The sequence below is a fragment of the Meriones unguiculatus genome, chromosome 2 (genome assembly GCF_030254825.1).
Source record: "Meriones unguiculatus strain TT.TT164.6M chromosome 2, Bangor_MerUng_6.1, whole genome shotgun sequence".
NCBI lineage: Eukaryota > Metazoa > Chordata > Mammalia > Rodentia > Muridae > Meriones > Meriones unguiculatus.
Genome location: NC_083350.1, coordinates 120370817 through 120389325, shown reverse-complemented (window position 1 = coordinate 120389325; position 18509 = coordinate 120370817). Strand labels below are relative to the sequence as shown.

Sequence of the window (18509 nt, the reverse complement as noted above, 5' to 3'; positions counted from 1 at the left end):
TCAGTAAACGATGGCACGCCCTTCAGTGTCAGACATCAACTCTAGTGCTCAACTAGCCTTGCAGAAAACACGTGCTCGTTTAACTGCCATCTGACTTTGGTCTCTCAGAAGACATTTATCATAAATTTCTCTCCCCGCCCGCTTCTCGCCCCTCCTTCGCCTTCCACTTAAGAGCTCTCTGTCGACCCGTAGATTGGCAGGGGCAGCGGCGGGCTGGCGCATGTGCACTGGTTTGTCCTTGCTGAGTGGCCATGAAGCCCGGTGTGCGTCCGTCTGTGGTGTGCAGTGCTTGGTCACATTCCCTGACCCCAGGGGGTGTGCTGGAGCTGTGGCTGTGCGAGCTGTGGCTTCTGCTGCTGGGCTCTGGTTTGAATGCCAACCTTCTGCCGCACGAAGAGGATGTAGACTTTATCAATGAGTATGTCAATCTCCATAATGAGCTCCGAGGCCACGTCTTCCCCAGAGGGGCTAACCTGCGCTTCATGGTGAGACTGTCATCCGACGCTCCCACCACCCAGGCCACTTCTCCAAAGCATGGGGAAACCCAGAGAAACATACTCATTTAAGTTTTAAAATACATATATAACCACTGCCTGCCTGATACAGATCAGTTCTGTGGTTTTACATGGGACCAAGCATGAAAGAAGCTGGGGTAGAATGCGGAGGTGCAAATTTTAAGGGACGCCAATTTAGAAACTGTGTTTTACTGCCACTGTTCTTTCAAACATTAAGAACCGATGCACTCTTATCGATGATCATTCACGTAACAATACTGAGTAGAGAGAATCCTTGGACGTGAATTAGAAAGTGAAACACTCGGGGTGACACAGATATAAGGTTAGATCCTATTAATTTAAAATTTTGAAGTTGTTTCCGTTTTTAAATCTTCTCATATTAATTCTGCCTTTAAAAAAAAGCAAAAACAAGAAACCTTGATTATTAAGGTTCTTTTCTTTTAGTTTTCCAGACTTTTGTTTGTTTTTATCCCTTCACTGAATTTTGCTCCAATGGTCTGCCTGTCTGTCTATCTATCCATCTATCTATCTCTCTATCTATCTATCTATCTATCTATCTATCTATCTATCTCAATTTATTCACTTTGTATTCCCACTGCAGCCCCCTCCCTCCTCATTTCCTCGTAGTCCCACCCACCCTCCCTCATCTCTCCCTATGCCCTTTCCCTAGTCCACTGATAGGGGAGGTCCTCCTCCCCTTCTATCTGACCCTAGCTATCAGGTCTCATCAGAACTGGCTGCATTGTCTTCCTCTGTGGCCTGGCAAGGCTGCACCCCCCAGGGGGTGATGCACAAAGAGCCAGCCACTGAGTTCATGTCAAAGACAGCCCCTGTTCCCCTTATTAACTTGAAAACTGAGCAGCCTGTGGGCTTCCTCTGAGCAAGGGGTCTAGGAGAAGACAGAACAAGACAGGAGCCTTCCACAGGGGACCTCTGAAATGCTCCAAGTGTTTGTCTTAGCCCCCTTGTTAGGTAGCTAGTTGGATATTACCAGGATCAGAAGACATTGGGGCTCGGTGATTCCATGTAATCGGTAGCTTCTAATGGGAAGGGCTGCAGGATTCTTAATTACTGGTCAGAGGAATGAGCCCTGAGATACATCTGGCCTTGAAAGGAGATGTAACTCCTGAACTGCCCTTTTAAAGGTCATTAATTGGCTATCTAAACTTAATTCCAAGAAGACACATTATGACAAAGAAAGGGGCATGTCTGACTCCTTGCCCTCAGTCTCAATGGGCCTCTCAAACATCTGGAAGGAAGATGCCCTTAGGAAAACTGTTGTTTTTTTGTTTTTTTTTTTTTTTTTTTTCTAAAGACTAGAAGTAAATAAAGCCTGTCTAAAAGGTAGATTGGCCCAATGGTTGCTCTGGCCATGGCCCACCCTTACCCCGTGAACAGAGGCTATCAGCTCTCCCTGTCTTCTGCACTACAAACTGCCTGTCTCCTCTGGATTGTTTTCATGGAAATCACAAGGACTGAGAAGCCAAGGGTTGTCTGGAAGGAGAGTCCTGCAAACTCTTCATCCTCGTACAGACCCTCATTTTTCTTTCAAAGTCTTGTTGACCCTCAACACCATTTTTTTTCTATTTTCACCATTTTATTTCTATTGATACAGAGATTTCATGATTTCACTAAAAAAAAAAAAAAAAAAAATCACTGCAAAAATCCAGCAAGTAAATAACTCTTTCTGTATTAGCCAATTAAGCACTTCTAATTTACACTATAAATTACATAGGACTGCCATCCTTGACATATGTGTTTTCTGTTTTGAGGATTAGTTCTTCCACAAGAAGTTCTGAAATAGAACATTAAAGGTATAATGTTTTTTTTTAAACAAAAACAAAAACAAAACTGGAATGTAGCAGTTACCATTGTCAAAAACTGGAAAATTCAGCAAGTACCAACAACATGCAAGTGTTATGTTTCTACATCTTCACTGGCTTGGATAGTTTCAATCATTTGCTAAATTAATTATGAAATGGGATTTTGGTTTTAGTGTTAATTTTTTATTCATTTGTATATACACACACACAAGCCATGACAAGCATTTGGGTGTCAGAGGACCACGTGCAGAGTCAGTTGGTTCTGTCCTGCCCTGTGGGCTCTCAAGTAGCCAGGTGCCTCCACCAACAGAGCCACCTCGTAGGACCTAATGCCACTTTTTGGAATGCTAATTCAATTAGCCATCAGTTTCTTGTTTCATTTTCTATGTCTTGTTTAGTGGGTATTTTCTCACATAGTCCTTTTTGCTAAAGATATTTTTTTTCCAGCCAGTGTTTTGTATTTTCTACTCCTTGTTACTGTTTCCCCAAATTTGAATTATCCTTCCTCTTAAAAATGAGTAAACAGGCATAACCTTTGTAAGCTTTGTTTGTGATCTCTGAAAGACAGAGACTATTTCAATAAAGAGAAGAACAGAAAACACCAGATTTGTGAGCTCACATCATAGACTTGTAACATTTGAAATGAAACATTCTAGGTTTAACTTTAGGCTGTACCCTAAATTTACTTTTCTAAATAAAAGTTGGTGTGAATTTTGTCACTATTTTCTTTCTTCTTTTTTCTCACTTCCTTTCCCCCTTTCCCGTGCTTTCCTTTGCCCGATCCCCACCCCCACCACCAGGAAAGAGGAAAAGAGAGAAAGAAGGGAGATGAGAGGGAATAGAGAACTGTGTGAAGAGACGACAGCAGGTAGAAGAGTGGGGAGGCCAGTATGAGAGAGATTATCTACGGATGCTCTCTCTCTTTGTGTGGGTTGCCTATCTATTGATAGTAAAAGTCTTGGCACAGGAGAGATGGCTCAAAGGTTAAGAGCACTTGTTGCTTTTGCAGAGGACCTGGGTTCAGCTCCCAGACCTCACAAATTTCTGTAATTAAAGTTCCAAGGGGGGCTCTAACACCCTTCTGTGTCTTCTTGAAGCATCGGCATGCAAGTGGTGGACATATGTGCTCGCAGGAGAAACATACGTGAAGTAATAAAATGGAAAAGGCCTTAAAACTTTGATGACATCTTCTCTTTTTCCTTCATGCATATGCTTTGGGGCACTGTATTAGAGAAATCATTGCAAATCCACTTTATGCGGTTGTTCTCTAGATTTTCTTTAAAAATAAAAACTCACAATTTTAGGTCTTACAGTTAGTTCTTTGATCTATTTGTGGTTAATTAGTTGATATGGTACAGGATAAGGGTCTAATTTTACTCTTTTGTGTGCGGATGGATATCCAGTTTTCCCAGAGCATGGTTTAAAGTACTGGTGTTTGTCAATTATGGTCTTGGCAGCCTGTGTAGAAACCAGTTTCGTGTGTGTGTGTGTGTGTGTGTGTGTGTGTGCAGAAAATTATTCCTGAGCTCTTTATCTTATTTCACAGTCTGCCAAGCCCTCTCCATTTGTTTCCCTTTTTAAAATTATTATTATTACTAAATTTAATGTCCCCAAGAGTCTGCCTGAATTGCTTTTGATGGGGGGGGGGGAATCACACTACTTTGCAGAATATTTTGTGTAGTGAGGGCATTTTAATATTGTCTCCAGTCTCTGGCCATAGATCACAGTCTTTTAATTAGTATCTTCTTTAATTTTTTTAAACAACATTCTGTGGTCTTTAAAAAGTCCAGTTTGGATAAGGTTATTTTTTAGTGTTGTTATGGTGCAATTACTTGCCTATTTTTTCTGTTCAGATTGTTCTTTGTTAGCATATAGAATTGTATGTAATTGTGCATACTACTTGTGACCTCCTGTTTCACTCAAATCATTTCTAAATTTCCTTGCACTTAAAATACATCTTTAAATTCCCTCCCACATGTGGCACATAGGTGTGAGTTTACTTCGTCACAACTGGCTGTGGTTGTTTATATGCCTCTATGGAAAAACATCTTTTGGCCACATGTGGCTTGTCTTTGTAATTATATCCTTCACTCGAGTGCCTCTTCTTACACCTAAGAGTATAATTTGTCTGATACTTTGAATAAAGTTGACTATGGCATGAGACTTTTAAAAAATACATCTTTAATAGTTCATTTATTGTACTATGCTGGCAGCCAGCAAGCCCCAGAGATTCCCCGTCTTCTCCCCCTGTTTCTTCCCCATGCAATGGTTTCCTCTATCCTCTATTGCTTTTGACTTTTTTAAGTACCACTTAGATTGTACAGCTAATAAACCCTTTAAAAGTGTTAATTTCTTCTATTTCACTAACCTAACAGATTTCTAAAATATAGTCCCTACACATTGAAACTTCCAGTGAATTTGTTTGAAAGAAAAGTTTTCAGGCTCTCCTCTGATCCTCCTAAATTCAAAATCCAGGTTTGGATTCCAATAGTCTGTATTTTAATTTAAAGTCATATAGATGGTTCTGAAGTGTACTGAGGTTTAAGGTCCCTTGGTGTTACTATTTCTTCTTTCTCTTGCAGCTCTACAATTTGAGCTGCTTTCTACCCGGCCTTGGTCCTTTTGAATCTGTGTGTTTATGTCTGCTGGTAAACCTGAAATTCTTCATCAGTGGAAGTTGCCTCAAATGCAGCCTCTGTAGTCTCACCTTCATCATACAGAATAAATGTTTGACTTTCTCTTTATACATAGCTCTTCTTTTTCATTTATATTTCCTTTTCTCTGTGTTTTACATTCTGATTCATTGTCATGAAGTTGATTTTCAGTCACTTCTTTTCTCTCCATCTTTCTATGATATTTTTAATGTAATTTTTTATTTAATTATAATTTATTCACTTAGTATCCCAGGTGTAGCCCCCACCCTTATCCCCTCCCAATCCTGCCCTCCCTTCATCTCTCCCTCCCTCATCTCTTCCCATGCCCCTTCTCCAACTGGCACACCATTTGGAAATGTGACGTTGCTTCACCCTTATAATAGTATAAACTGCAGCTGGACCAGTGATGCAAGAAAAATATTGCTGGACCTTTGGAGTTTTAGTGGTGAGATAATATCTGAGAGTGGTTTTAATTTTATTCTTTCACTATAAGTAAGGCTGGTTGTGTGTGTGTGTGTGTGTGTGTGTGTGTTAATTATCCTTTGCCTATTTCTTAAAACTTTCTTGATAGTTTTAAAATATTCACTTCATTTTTTTCATCTGGAAAATTATTCCTTACTTGTGGTTTGAATTGTCATTGTTTTCTCATGTATCTGCTTATGATAACTTTCGTCATCCTTTTAAAGGAGATTTATATGTATGATAAAACTGATCCCAGATTTTGGCATTAAAATCAGAAAAATCTTTGCTGTTCCATCTATACATTAATTGTCTGAGCGCAAAATAACATTAAAAATGTGTACTCTGATCAAACTGTATGTAAGCTTATATAATCCTGAAAAGACTATATAAAAGAGAACTACAGTAATTAGTTTAATCTTCCACTTGAATATGTCAGTTAAGACCTACTAGTAGACTTTTATCTTAGGAAGTAGTCATTTTATTTTTGATGACCTGAAAAAAGTTACTCCTACAAATATTGCCCAGAAGAAAATAATGCAAACTTGGTCTAGTTCTCCCTAAGGGATTAAATACCAAGAAAGTAAATTAAAACATTAAAGCAATGTTAATGTTTTTTAACGGTAACATTAAAATCCTAGGATGTTTACTACAAAGTCAACCCTGATCCTTGAGATGGGCTTAGCTTAGGATTTCTGATATCGAGCACAGGCACCAGGACCTCCAAACATTTTGGACTCACAGCGATGGGGTCAGCTCTAAGCAGGGTCTGACCATACTGGATAAGGGTATCTTTGACCCCCTTCTTAGAGGCTTCATCCACATACTTTCGGTTAAAAACCACCAGAGCTTTGGAGATAGACTGTTATTTTTAATTATTTTGTTTTCTCTGTTTTGTGTGTGTTTATTTTCAGACTTGGGATGTAGCTCTGTCTCGTACTGCTAGAGCATGGGGGAAGAAATGTATGTATCAGCGTAATACTCATTTAGATACGGTGCATGAGTCACACCCTGTATTTAATGGTATTGGTGAAAACATGTGGGTTGGTCCTGAAAATGAATTTACTGCAAGTATTGCTATCAGAAGTTGGCATGAACAAAGGAAAAGTTATAATTTTGAAAATGACACTTGCACTGAAGCTGAGGACTGTTCTCATTATATGCAGGTACCTGATATGTATAGTTATTAAATTAGTGACCTTCTTAATTGCTTTACCTACTTCTCTGTTTTGAATTTATAAGCTCGAGTGATACTATGACTCCCTCCATACAATAAAACAATTTAATCCTCTCTGGGTCTTTAAATATCCACCATTCCATCCATTATGTGAATCATACAAGAAATAGTCATTGTCTGCATACCTTAAGGTCAAGGGGTTTGTTCTGAAAACAGTGCACAGTAGAAGTAAATGGAAGGAAGATTCTTTTAAAGACAATGACTTACGAATTATGAACCATGCGCAAACAAAAAGGTGTCCTAATTCTCCACAGATTAGTAGACAGACTATGTGGCTAATCCGTCAACTTCCACTGTTATTTCCAGGACTCATGCCCAGCATTCCAGCTCCCACCTTACTCTCCAGGAATCCTCAACAACCTTTCATTTTCTGTATTCACCTTTATTATTTCACACAGGAACTTAAATAGCTCATAGTAAACCAAGACCAGAGACCTTGTCATTCTACCCACATAGTCTCAAAACAACATGACCCTAACTAATTTCCTCAGTAAATATTTATGTCAGGCATCAAAGAGATTTTGAATGAAGTTGTTTACTTAAAATATAACTTGGTTTGTCTCAGTCAGCTTATTTTCATGTAAAACATAATTTTGAAATTTATTCACAGTTGTAACTCTACTCCTTGTTTTCTAGCAGATGAATTCTTCAAAGAATTTTTGATCAGATCTTTTTTTATCAGTTCCTCCATATTCCTTACTGATAGGAAAGCCAGGCTGCTTAATTTAACTTTAATCTCTTTCCTGTTACTATGCAGTTTTCTGCTCTGTAATTCAAGTCACCGAGACATTTTTGTTTCCTGTATTAGAACTGCTAGACTTTACTTCAACTCTTATATTTTATTCTGTTATTTTTGGAGTGATAGGAATTGGTCCCAGGGCCTCGCTTATGTCCCTCGGCAAGTGGTTTATCCTCAGAGTTTGTTTTTGTTTGCTTTGTTTTTATGTTTTGTTCTGCCTTTGAGACAGGGTTTCTCTGTGCAGCCCTGGTTGTCCTGGATCTCACTTTGTAGATCAGGTTGACCTCGAACACACAGAGATGCACCCGCCTTTGCCTGCTGAGTGCTGGATTAAAGGTGTGCGCCACCACCTGCTGGCCAGATTGTCTGTGTCTAGTCTTTAATGTATCACAGTTGTTTCTGTACAAATTAAAATTTTATTACAACTCAAGTTTGTTAAAATTGAATAGGAGAGAGAAATGGCTCTCCTTCCCCACAGGTTATAAGCCAAAAGAAGAACTTTTTCTTTACTTGAAAGAAATTAATTTTACTAATATTGAGCATTTCTGGAATACCTCTCATAACTGCAGTCTTTTTGCCCCCCCCCCCCAACCCCTACCCTCCAATTCAGCATCTCTTTTTTATGTTCTGGAAAGCAGACCTCCTCTTAATCTTTTCTAATGAAAAGCCCATACTTTGTTTTCATTTCCTTATCCAACTTTCTCTATAAAAGGAAAGAGAGATGCTGGTGCCGTTGTTTACACTTGTTTGCTTCCTGTCTGTAGCCCTTGGGTTTCTCTTTTCTCCCTTTTACTTTACCTCCACTTTTACAAAGCTTTTCTTCTTCTTTCCCTAATTTTCCTTTCTCGTGCCGAAGACCTAAAAACTTTTTCAGTCTAAGCAGGTATTGGCAAATCGCCTCATCAGATGTGACTTCCACTGGCATTGTCTGGAGCAGTGTTCTTCAGCTGTTTCCTACAATATGAAACTATGACAATATTTACGTACATACAGCTCTGGACATGCTTCCTAAATTTACAACAGTGTCCCACCTCTGTCTAAAAACAGTTTTTAATAGTCCTTGAATTTCTTGGTTAAAGATTCTGTGTGGATGGAATATAGTATTGATAAGATAAGCACTTCTAAATCAACTTTACATTTTCCTTGACATGTTTGTTTCAGCTCGTTTGGGACAACTCCTACAAAGTTGGTTGTGCTGTTACGCCATGTACAAAAATTGGAGGTGTCCATTACGCAGCACTTTTCATATGCAACTATGCACCAGGGTAAGTGATTTTAAAGTTAAAAAAAATATTAAAATAAAATGAGTTTTTAAGTTTTACTTCAACTTTAACTTTTGGAGTCTTACAACTTTAAGTTGTAATATGTTTTTAAAGTCTTTATTGGCCATAAATGCTTTAAATATAATATTGATAAAAGACTTTATAATGAAATATTTTCAATCTCATATAAAGTCAGTCATACTTTGAGCAAATTGGCTTTACTTACAAACTCTCTAATGTTTACCACTTATAGGAAGGAAGGTTAGCATTAACTAGTTACAGTAACTAGAGGAGCTGCTGTATGGTTTCATCATTTTCCAAAATGGTGTATGTTCATATCACTAATAAACGATATTTTTTTCCTTTTCATTTATTTATTTTTTTATTTATTACAATTTATTTACTTTGGTCTTTCTTTAATTTTATTTTTTATATTAAATACAGCTTATTTACTTTGTATCCCAGCAGCAGCCCCCTCCTTCATTGCCTCCCAATCCCACCCTTCCCTCCCTCCTCTCCTCCCTGCCCCTCTCTAAGTCCACTGATAGGGGAGGTCCTCCTCCCCTTCCATCTGACCCTAGTTTATCAGGTCTCATCAGGACTAGTTGCAATGTCTTCCTCTGTGGCCTAGCAAGGCAGCTCCTCCCTCGGGGTGGGGGGGAGGTCAAAGAGCTAGCTGCAGAGTTCATGTCAGAGACAGTGTCTGTTCCCCTTACTAGGGCAACCTGCTTGGATGCTGAGTTGCATGGGCTACATCTGAGCAGGGGTTCTATGTTATATCCATGCATGGTTCTTGGTTGAAGAATCAGTTTCAGAAAAGACCCCTGTGCCCAGATATATTTGGTCCTTGTGGGGCTCCTGTCCTCTCCAGGTCTTACTAATACCCCCTTCTTTCATGTTTCCCTGCACTCTGCTGATGGTTTGGTTATGAGTCTTAATATCTGCTTTGATACACTGCTAGGCAGAGTCTTTCAGAGCTGTCTGTGGTAGGCTCCTGTCCTGTTACTTGTTTTCTCCTACATCCAATATCTATCCCATTTGTCTTTCTAAGTGAGGATTGATCATCTTACCCTGGGACCTCCTTCTTGTTTAGCTTCTTTAGGTGTACAGATTTTAGTATGTTTATCCTATCTTATAGGTCTACTATCCACTTATAAGTGAGTATATAGCTTGTGTGTCTTTCTGCTCCTGGGATACCTCACTCAGTATGATCTTTTCTAGATCCCACCATTTGCCTGCAAATTTCATGATTTCCTTGTTTTTAATTGCTGAGTAGTATTCCATTGTGTAAATGTACCACAATTTTTGTATCCATTCCTCAACTGAGGGACATCTGGGCTGTTTCCAGGTTCTGGCTATTATGAACACAGCTGCTACAAACATGGTTGAACAAATGTCCTTGTTGTGTACTTGAGCATCTTGAGGCGTGGTATAGCTGGATCTTGAGGTAGCACTATTCCTATTTGTCTGAGAAAGCACCAGATTGGTTTCCAAAGTGGTTGTACAAGTTTTCATTCCCACCAGCAATGGAGGAGGGTTCTCCTTTCTCTACAACCTCTCCAGCATGTGTTGTCACTTGAGATTTTGATCCATTCTGATGGGTGTAAGGTGAAAACTCAGGGTCGCTTTGATTTGCATCTCCCTGATGGCTAAGGATGTTAAGCATTTCTTTAAGTGTTTCTCTGCCATTCTATATTCCTCTAGAGAGAATTCTCTGTTTAGCTCCATACCCCATTTTTTAAATTGGATTGCTTGATTTGTTGCTTTTTAACTTCTTTAGTTCTTTATAAATTCTGGATATTATTGTATCCCAGCTGTAGCACCCTCCCTTGTCTCCTCCCAGTCCCACCATCACTATCTCTTCTCCTCCCATATCCCTTCCCTCCTCCCCTGATAGGGGAGGGCCTCCTCCCCTTCCATCTGACCCTAGCTTATTTGTCACATCAGGACTGGCTGCATTATCTTACTCTGTAGCCTGCCCCTGCCCTCAGGGGAAGGTGATCAAAGAGCCAGCCACTGAGTACATGTCAGAGACACTCCCTGTTCTCCTTACTAGGGAACCCCCCTTGGACACTGAGCTGCCATGGGCTTCATCTGTGCAATGGTTCTGGTTTATCTCCATGCATGGTCCTTGGGTGGAGTAATAGTCTCAGAAAAGATCCCTGTGCCCAGATTTTTTGGTTCTGTTGCTCTCCCTGTGGAGCTCCTGTCCCCTCCAGATCTTTCTATCTCCCCCTTCTTTCATAAGATTCCCTGTCCATGGCCCAAAGTTTGGCTATGAGTCTCAGCATCTGCTTCAATAGATGTCCCTCAACTGAGGATTGGATTCAGAAACTGTGGTACATATACACAATGGAATACTACTCAGCAATTAAAAACAAGCAAATCATGGAATTTGCAGGCAAATGGATGGAACTAGAAAAGATCATCCTGACTGAGGTATCCCAGAAGCAGAAAGACACACATGGTATATACTCACTCATAAGTGGATATTAAGCATATAATATAGGATAAACATACTAAAGTCTGCACACCTAAGGAAGCCAAGCAAGAAGGGGGACGATGGGTAAGATGCTCAATCCTTACTCAGAAAGGCAAACAAGATGGACATTGTAAGAAGGAGAAACAGGACAGGAGCATAGCACAGAGTGCCTCTGAAAGGTTTTAAAACTCAAGCTATGTTGAAATTTGTATAGTAAGAATTAATTTAGAAATATATCAGTCTTGTAACATAAAGTACACTGAAACTAACCACAAGATAGTTGTTTGGGCTAATGTAAGTCATACAAAGGTTCATCAATATCACAGATGGAACCCCGGAAGCCTGAGTTGTTTCTACTTACTCACTATTTTCTTTATACTTGAGCATCTGCCACTTATGGTAACTGACTACCCCCAATAGCCTGCACCTCTGAAGCACTCTATTTGGAAGTCCTAAGTCATATAATCCTATTAGTAACAGAACTATAACTTCCAAATAGGTGGGAAATAGTCTAATCAACATCTTAAATAGAAACAAAGACTTGACTATTTCCTAGGATCAAAGAATATTCTTTGGGACTACACAATGGAGGGCAAAGAAAAAAAAGATGGAAAGAAAAATAAGAAGGAAGGAATGTAGGTAGATAGATAGATAGATAGATAGATAGATAGATAGATGGATCTCATTTACTGCTTGTCTTCCCATAGATAAGAGAAAATAAATGAATTTTCTTAACTAAATCATCTTAAAATAGTTAGGTGTGGAAACAACGTTGTTTAATTAACATAAATTAATAATTTACTTAACATAAATTTAATTAACATTATATAACAGAAAAACTGAATCTTTTCTTACTTTCTGCTTTTTTTCTAGAGGAACATTGACAAGGAGGCCTTATCAAGCAGGGCAGTTTTGTACTCGGTGTGGTTCTTGGGACAGATGCACAGACTTCCTATGCAGTAAGATAATATAAATCCATCTGATGTAGACAGTAAGAAAGTGGAGTGGTTGACTGTTGATATTGACTCTGGCTCTGATGCATATAATGAGAACAGTCCTCAGCTTCAGTGCAAGTGTCATTTTCAAAATTATTTAGTATTTTTTTTTTGCACAAAAGTAAAATGTGCTCTGAGGTTATTGCTCATGAAATTCTTCTAAATGTTGTATATTCCAGCTGTGGTAATAATTTTGAATGATAAGTTCCTTTATTTGGGCCTCTGGCCTCGTTGTCTAGAAATGTTACAAATTGTGTGTGTGTGTTCCTAAATACATAAATATAATCTGTTCAGTCCATATGTTATGTGTGTGTGTGTGTGTGTGTGTGTGTGTGTGTGTGTGTGATTTCAGGGCTGATCACTTGCTTTTTGAAAAAGAAATTGTAGAAGACTCTTCCCTGAAGAACACAATTTTTCCTGCTTTCACCATTCCATAGTTACCTGTAGTTCTTTGTCCAGTGTTAGGCCTGTGATTTCCCCCCTTCCATGTCACATTTGGTGTCATCTTGGTTCGGATCTCATCTAGACAGCTTTGGTGTTGAAACTTCATAGGTATAGCTTCCCTGAAGTTTCTAAAGGAAATTTCACAGCAGACATCATTTTGATATGGCTCTTCCAATCTTTCTTCTCCCTCTTTTGCTGTGTTCCCTTAGCCTTAGGTGCAGAGTTTTGTTAAAGGTGTATCAGCTGGGACTGGGCATCACACAATCATTTATTCTCTGCATTTTGATCAGTAACACTTTACTGTGAGGATCTGTCCCCTGCAAAAGGAAGTTTCTTTGTTGAGGGATGAGAGCTATAGTAATGTGTGGATAAAGGGATAAATGTTTCGAATTCATTTTGGAATTATTATTAATTTAGCGTAATTATTGATTTAGTAAAGTGGTAGATGTAGTTTCTCCTCCAAGATTCATGATCTCACTAGCCAATGTAGTTGGCTAGATTACTAATGCCAGACTTGATTTTTCTCTTGTTGAGTGGGCCTTAAGTTCAATTAGAGAGCAGCTAATTACTGCCAAGGTTTAAGTGCCACTATTGGTCCTCAGAGTTATTGTGCCATGCTGGTCATTGTTGTGGTTCATAGGCATCACAGCTGGGTAGGACTGTTGGTGGCTTCCCTCCTTTGGAACACTGCTGGTGCCTTCTAGTACCATGAAAGCTAGCCCTGAGAGAGGATGCTTTCGTGTTTGATGTAGCTTGTGCCCTCTGGATATCCGAAATGCATGATGTTTTCAGCAATAGTATGTGTTCAACCTCCAGGATGGAACCAAGGGCAACAGAAATATTCAAGCATTTCCCAAAAGGGAGATAGTGGAAATCACATTTGAAATAGTGCAAGAAACCCAGATACTCTAAAGCACTGTAAAGACTGTGTGGGTCACAACTAAAATACGAAATCAAGAGGATTAAAGACCAAAGAAAACATTATAAATATGCACTGATGACTCACACTCAAACAGTGGTAGGATCTGAAGAAGAAAAGCAAAATAACACAGGAAACATATGTAGGGGTAAATATGCATAAATATTCAAACAAACAAATATTCTGTAGTGAAGTTTATTTCTTCACTACAGAAATAAAAGTGTTAATTCTAAACATTGAAAGTGAATACTGTGTACCATGAAAGGATGACACAAAATCAGTGTAGTTGACAAATCTGGTAAGTTCCTGGATATCAGTGGAAGAGAAAGAATCTTTTATGGATGTAAAAAAAAAAAAAACCATAAGATTCTTTATTAGATTATGTAACAGTCCATTTGCCCAAAGGAACCAGCAACTACAAGTATTCCAGCAGTGAAGTATAGAACAAGGGAAGTACAGTTTCAGTTTTATATGATGCTAAGGGCAGAGAAGTGGTAACAGAAGCAGCAGTTTTATCTCTTACTGAGTGACTATTGTGACTCATGTATTCATTCATATCTTCCTCTGGCTTGCAGCCATCTCTTCAGAACTAGAGTATATAGTTCTAGAGCTTCCAAATGTTGCTTATCTTCGACTAAGTAGCAAATTCTGAAACTACACAGAACATAGAATTCATAGAATTCTTAATCCTGGTCTCAGCTCTACAGTAAAGATTTGGCTTTGCATTGGTGTTGTAGCAACTCCACATTGGCAAGATAACACCCTCACTTAAGGGAAAAAATAAGTTTGTTTTCAACTTTCATGCCATAAAATTCAGACTAGGAGACAGTGGAATGATTCCTATTTTGCCCTTAGGTATAGAGAGTTAACTAACAATCCATACAAGCCAAACTTTGTCTTCTAGACAGTTTTTACTTTGAGCATGTGGAAACTGTTGATACATAGTTAACATGAGTGCTTTCTCAAGAAACTCCTTAAGATGACCCTGACCAAAAAGATGGGAGGGGAAAAACTGCAGTGAATAACATTTGTAAGAATTGCATCTTAATAGACTAAAAGAAAATCTGAGCATTGTTATTACCAAGTGTAAAAGTAACTTTTATTCATCAAATATATTTGTTACCTTGGAGGCTTACTGATAAATGAACTCACACTTTCTAGTTCTTTCTAAACTCTGGCTGGCTGGTCCAGCTCAGCTGTTCTGTACCAAACTCCTATCGAAGCTGACTGATTCAAACTGACTTTTCAAGAAAGTCTCTCTAAATTGCTTTGGTTGGCCTAAAACTAACTCTGGCAATTTGTTCTAATCTCCTGGCTCCTTCTCATTCTCTGGGTAATTATATTTTCACCTGTGCCTAGTTTTATTTCTATATAACCCATCTCTGTAAAACTGTCATGGTGAAAACTTCCTCTGAGCTGAACTCAACCAAATTGACTGAACTCAACTAAACTGCACTCATTGAATTGCCTGTCCTCCTGACTCACTCTGGGCTGCCCTTAACTAGCCTCTGTTTCCTGTCTATTCTCATGTGAGTTGAGCCTAATCTCTCTCTGATTTATTCTGTCAAATCTTTCTCTGATTCATCACTTTGTCCCTCAGACATTACTTTCTTTTTTGTTGTTCTTTATCATTTACTACAATTTATTCAATTTGTATCTGTGATGTGGCCCCCTCCCTCATCTCCTCCCAATCCCTCCCTCCTTCCCTCTTGTCCTCCTATCCCCTCCCCTAGTCCACTGATAGGGTAGGTCCTCCTCCCTTTCTATTTGGCCCCAGCATATCAGGTCTAATCAGGACTGATTGCATTGTCTTCCTCTGTGGACTGGCATGGCTGCCCCTGCCCTACAAGGGGGAGGTGATCAGAGAGCCAGCCACTGAGTTCATGTCTGAGACAGCCCCTGTTCCCCTTACTAAGGAACCCACATGGAGACTGAGCTGCCCATGGGCTACATCTGAGCAGGACATCTAGGTCCTTTCTGTGCAAAGTACTTGGTTGGAATATCAGTCTCTGCAGGACCCCTGGGCCCAGGATTTTTTGGCTCTGTTGGTGTCCTTGTGCAGTTCCTGTCCCCTCCTTGTCTTTCTATGTCCCTTTCCTTCCATAAGGTTTCTTGCACTCTGCCAAAAGTTTGACTATCAGTCTTAGCCTTAGCTTCGATACCTTGATTAGTAGGGTCTTTCAAAAGCTGTCTGTGGTAGGCTCCTGTCCTGTTCCTGGTCTTCTCCTTCTTCTGATGTCTACCACATTTGTCCATCTGAATGAGTATTGAGCATCTTCCCTAGGATGTTTCTTGTTGCTTAGCTTCTTTAGGAGTATAGATTTTAGTATGTTTATCCTATATTATGTGGCTAATATCCACTTATGAGTGAGTATATAACATGTGTGTCTTTCTGCTTCTAGAATACCTCACTCAGGATGATCTTTTTTAGTTCCCATAGACATTACTGTCAACCAAGGCATCTATAAACTAACTCTTCCTTCAGTATGTGGGACTAAGAGTGTGTGCTAAGAGTGTGTCTCTAGTCTATCCACAGCGATTAAAGGTGTGTCATTCCAGCCAGATAACACAGACCTAAAAGGTCTTTGGATATGATGCCTTGCCAGTGCAGCCATGTTGCTGGATTAAAATTCATCTACAACCAAGCAAAATGTAACAAGAAATTTTAGCAAGATAAAAAATGACATAATTAAGCCAGGCATGGTGGTGTACGCCTTTAGTTCCAGCACTCAGGAAACGGACGCAGGTGGATCTCTATGTGTTCAAGTCCAGCATGGTCCACAAAGTGAGTTCAAGGACAGCCATGGCTTTTAAACAGAAAAACCCTGTCTTGAAAAACCAAGATAGATAGATAAATAGATAGATAAATAGATGATAGATAGATAGATAGATAGATAGATAGATAGATAGATAAAAAAGCAAAAACCTAATTAAATGTATACAATATAAAATTATGAAATAATAAAATACAAAAATTACTTAATTAATATAAGATAAGAAAGATGTAAATTCATATCTTTATATCTTTTATATCCAGGGGCCAAAAATAAGGCTTAAAAGCTGACAGATAGGGGCTGGAGAGAATACTCAGTGGCCAGGTAGCTCATGAGACACAACACCTTCTAGCACCTACATGCATTGCATGTACACATGCATTTATAAACACACCTACTTAATTCTAGGCCTAGAGGCTTCTAGCCCCTATAAAAATCTTCCAAGCTGACTGATTTAATCCATCTTCTTTCTGCTTCTGCCTGAATTGTTCTGCCTGGCCTCATACTAACTTTGCAATATGTTCTAATCTTCTGCCTCTTTCTCATTGTCTGGCTCCTTCCATCTTCACCTGTGTCTAACTCATTCTCTGCAGCCTGTCTCTGTAAAACTGCGATACATACACACCCTTTTTTCTCTCGAGCTGCCCTAAAGTGGCCTCTCTTTGCTGTGATGTTCTTCGGAAAGTTGGGTGTATCCTATCTCTGGCTCATTCCGTCAACTCTTTCTCTGATTTGACACTTTGTCTGCCCCACAATTAGACATTACTTTCAAATATGTCTGCTTCCATCTACAGACCAACCTCATTGTCATTGTTAGGGATTGAAGTTGTGTACTAAGGGTGTGTCTTTATTCCAGCCAGATCATACTGTAATCAAGGGTGCCCACACTCCAGCCGGATCATATAGACCTAGAAGGTCTTTGAATGTGATCCCTTGCCAGAGCAGCCATGTTGCTGGATTAAAATGCCTCTACAGTGGTATCCCACAACTATAAAATTATTTTGTTGCTACTTCATAACTAATTTTGCTACTGTTATGAATTGTAATGTAAGTATCTATCTGATATGTAGGATATCTGATAGGTGCTCCCCAAAGGGGTTAAAGACCACAGGTTGAGAACTGCTGCCTTTGATTCTGTGAACATAAAGAATGGTGGTACTGCTGTTAGGAAAACTCTTATAGAAGTAGAAAAAAGAAATTATGTGTTTCTTAATAGTCTTTATTTTTCTTTCTAGGTAATGTAGATCGTGACCAAGCTACATGTATGTATTGTTGTCTTTTCTTACTTACACAAATTAACCATTTTACATGAAATATAGCTTTCTTTAATTGCTTCTTTGTTTATAGATTACCAATTCTGGTACCCACCTTGGGAAAAGCCCCGCCCACTTGTGTGTGCTCCGCTGTGCATATTTATCCTTTTACTGAGAGCAGCGTGTTTTGTGCTGTGTATCGTCATTGTTTTAATAATACAGTCTCGATTTCCAGATATTTTAAAGGAAAATCAATTGCTATTTGAGAGTAAAAGATTTTCAAGACAGGAGGAAACAAAAACTGAGGATGAAGAGATGGTGGTGGATGAGGAAGGAGAGGAAGAAGACAAAGAAGAGGAAGAAGATAATACAAGCTGAAGATGAATAGAAAAAGAACAAATCTCAAAACATTGAAAAACCAAACGCTGAAATTTAAGAAGAATATATATAAACCTGTTATAATATTTTTCTATGCTTATTTAACTGACTTAAATTAAAAAAACATAAACAGTATGAATACAAACCTCGTACAGAAAATATTAAGCTCTTAAAGACATAGAGAGCAATAGGAACAGCAACAACAAAAAGTTGTCTTAAGATTTCATTATGATATCTGACAAAAAGAGGGGCTATTTATAGTTCTGTCTCTCTGTGAAGAATTTTTAAAAATTAATAAATATCTGAACTATTGTTAAATGAAATTGTCCATATAAAATTCTTAGAAACGTTCCAAGTTGAGAATATCTATTTGATAAATATTAGCTCTGTTTTTATTGTTGCTATTATAGTTACTGGTAGTGGTTGTATTTTTGCATGTGATATGAAAACATCAGATGTTGTGTATATTTATGTGCATTTTTGAAATAATTTACTTGATACTAATCCCACCTGTCAGAAGATAAATGAATAATTTCTACTTCATGGTCAGCAATTCTTCAAAGTCTTTCTGTAAG

The 18509-nt window shown here is 38.8% G+C and overlaps 1 protein-coding gene across 1 annotated transcript; it reads left to right on the top strand.

The window, feature by feature from the left end:
- The first annotated feature begins 251 nt into the window (after positions 1 to 251).
- On the top strand, positions 252 to 17934 carry Glipr1l2 (GLIPR1 like 2). Its single transcript, XM_021627401.2, has 6 exons — positions 252 to 485; positions 6366 to 6617; positions 8589 to 8692; positions 12045 to 12130; positions 17539 to 17565; positions 17651 to 17934. Exons 1-6 carry the CDS (start codon positions 252 to 254, stop codon positions 17932 to 17934), a joined length of 987 nt encoding a protein of 328 aa, XP_021483076.1.
- Positions 17935 to 18509: the final 575 nt, after the last annotated feature.

What these genes read in the sequence shown, in the direction of transcription:
- Glipr1l2 (XM_021627401.2), top strand. Translation starts at nt 252, where the DNA reads ATGAAGCCCGGTGTGCGTCCGTCTGTGGTGTGCAGTGCTTGGTCACAT. An exon ending in GGGCTAACCTGCGCTTCATG is followed by an intron (nt 486 to 6,365) that starts GTGAGACTGTCA and finishes GTTTATTTTCAG; the next exon opens with ACTTGGGATGTAGCTCTGTC. An exon ending in ATATGCAACTATGCACCAGG is followed by an intron (nt 8,693 to 12,044) that starts GTAAGTGATTTT and finishes CTTTTTTTCTAG; the next exon opens with AGGAACATTGACAAGGAGGC.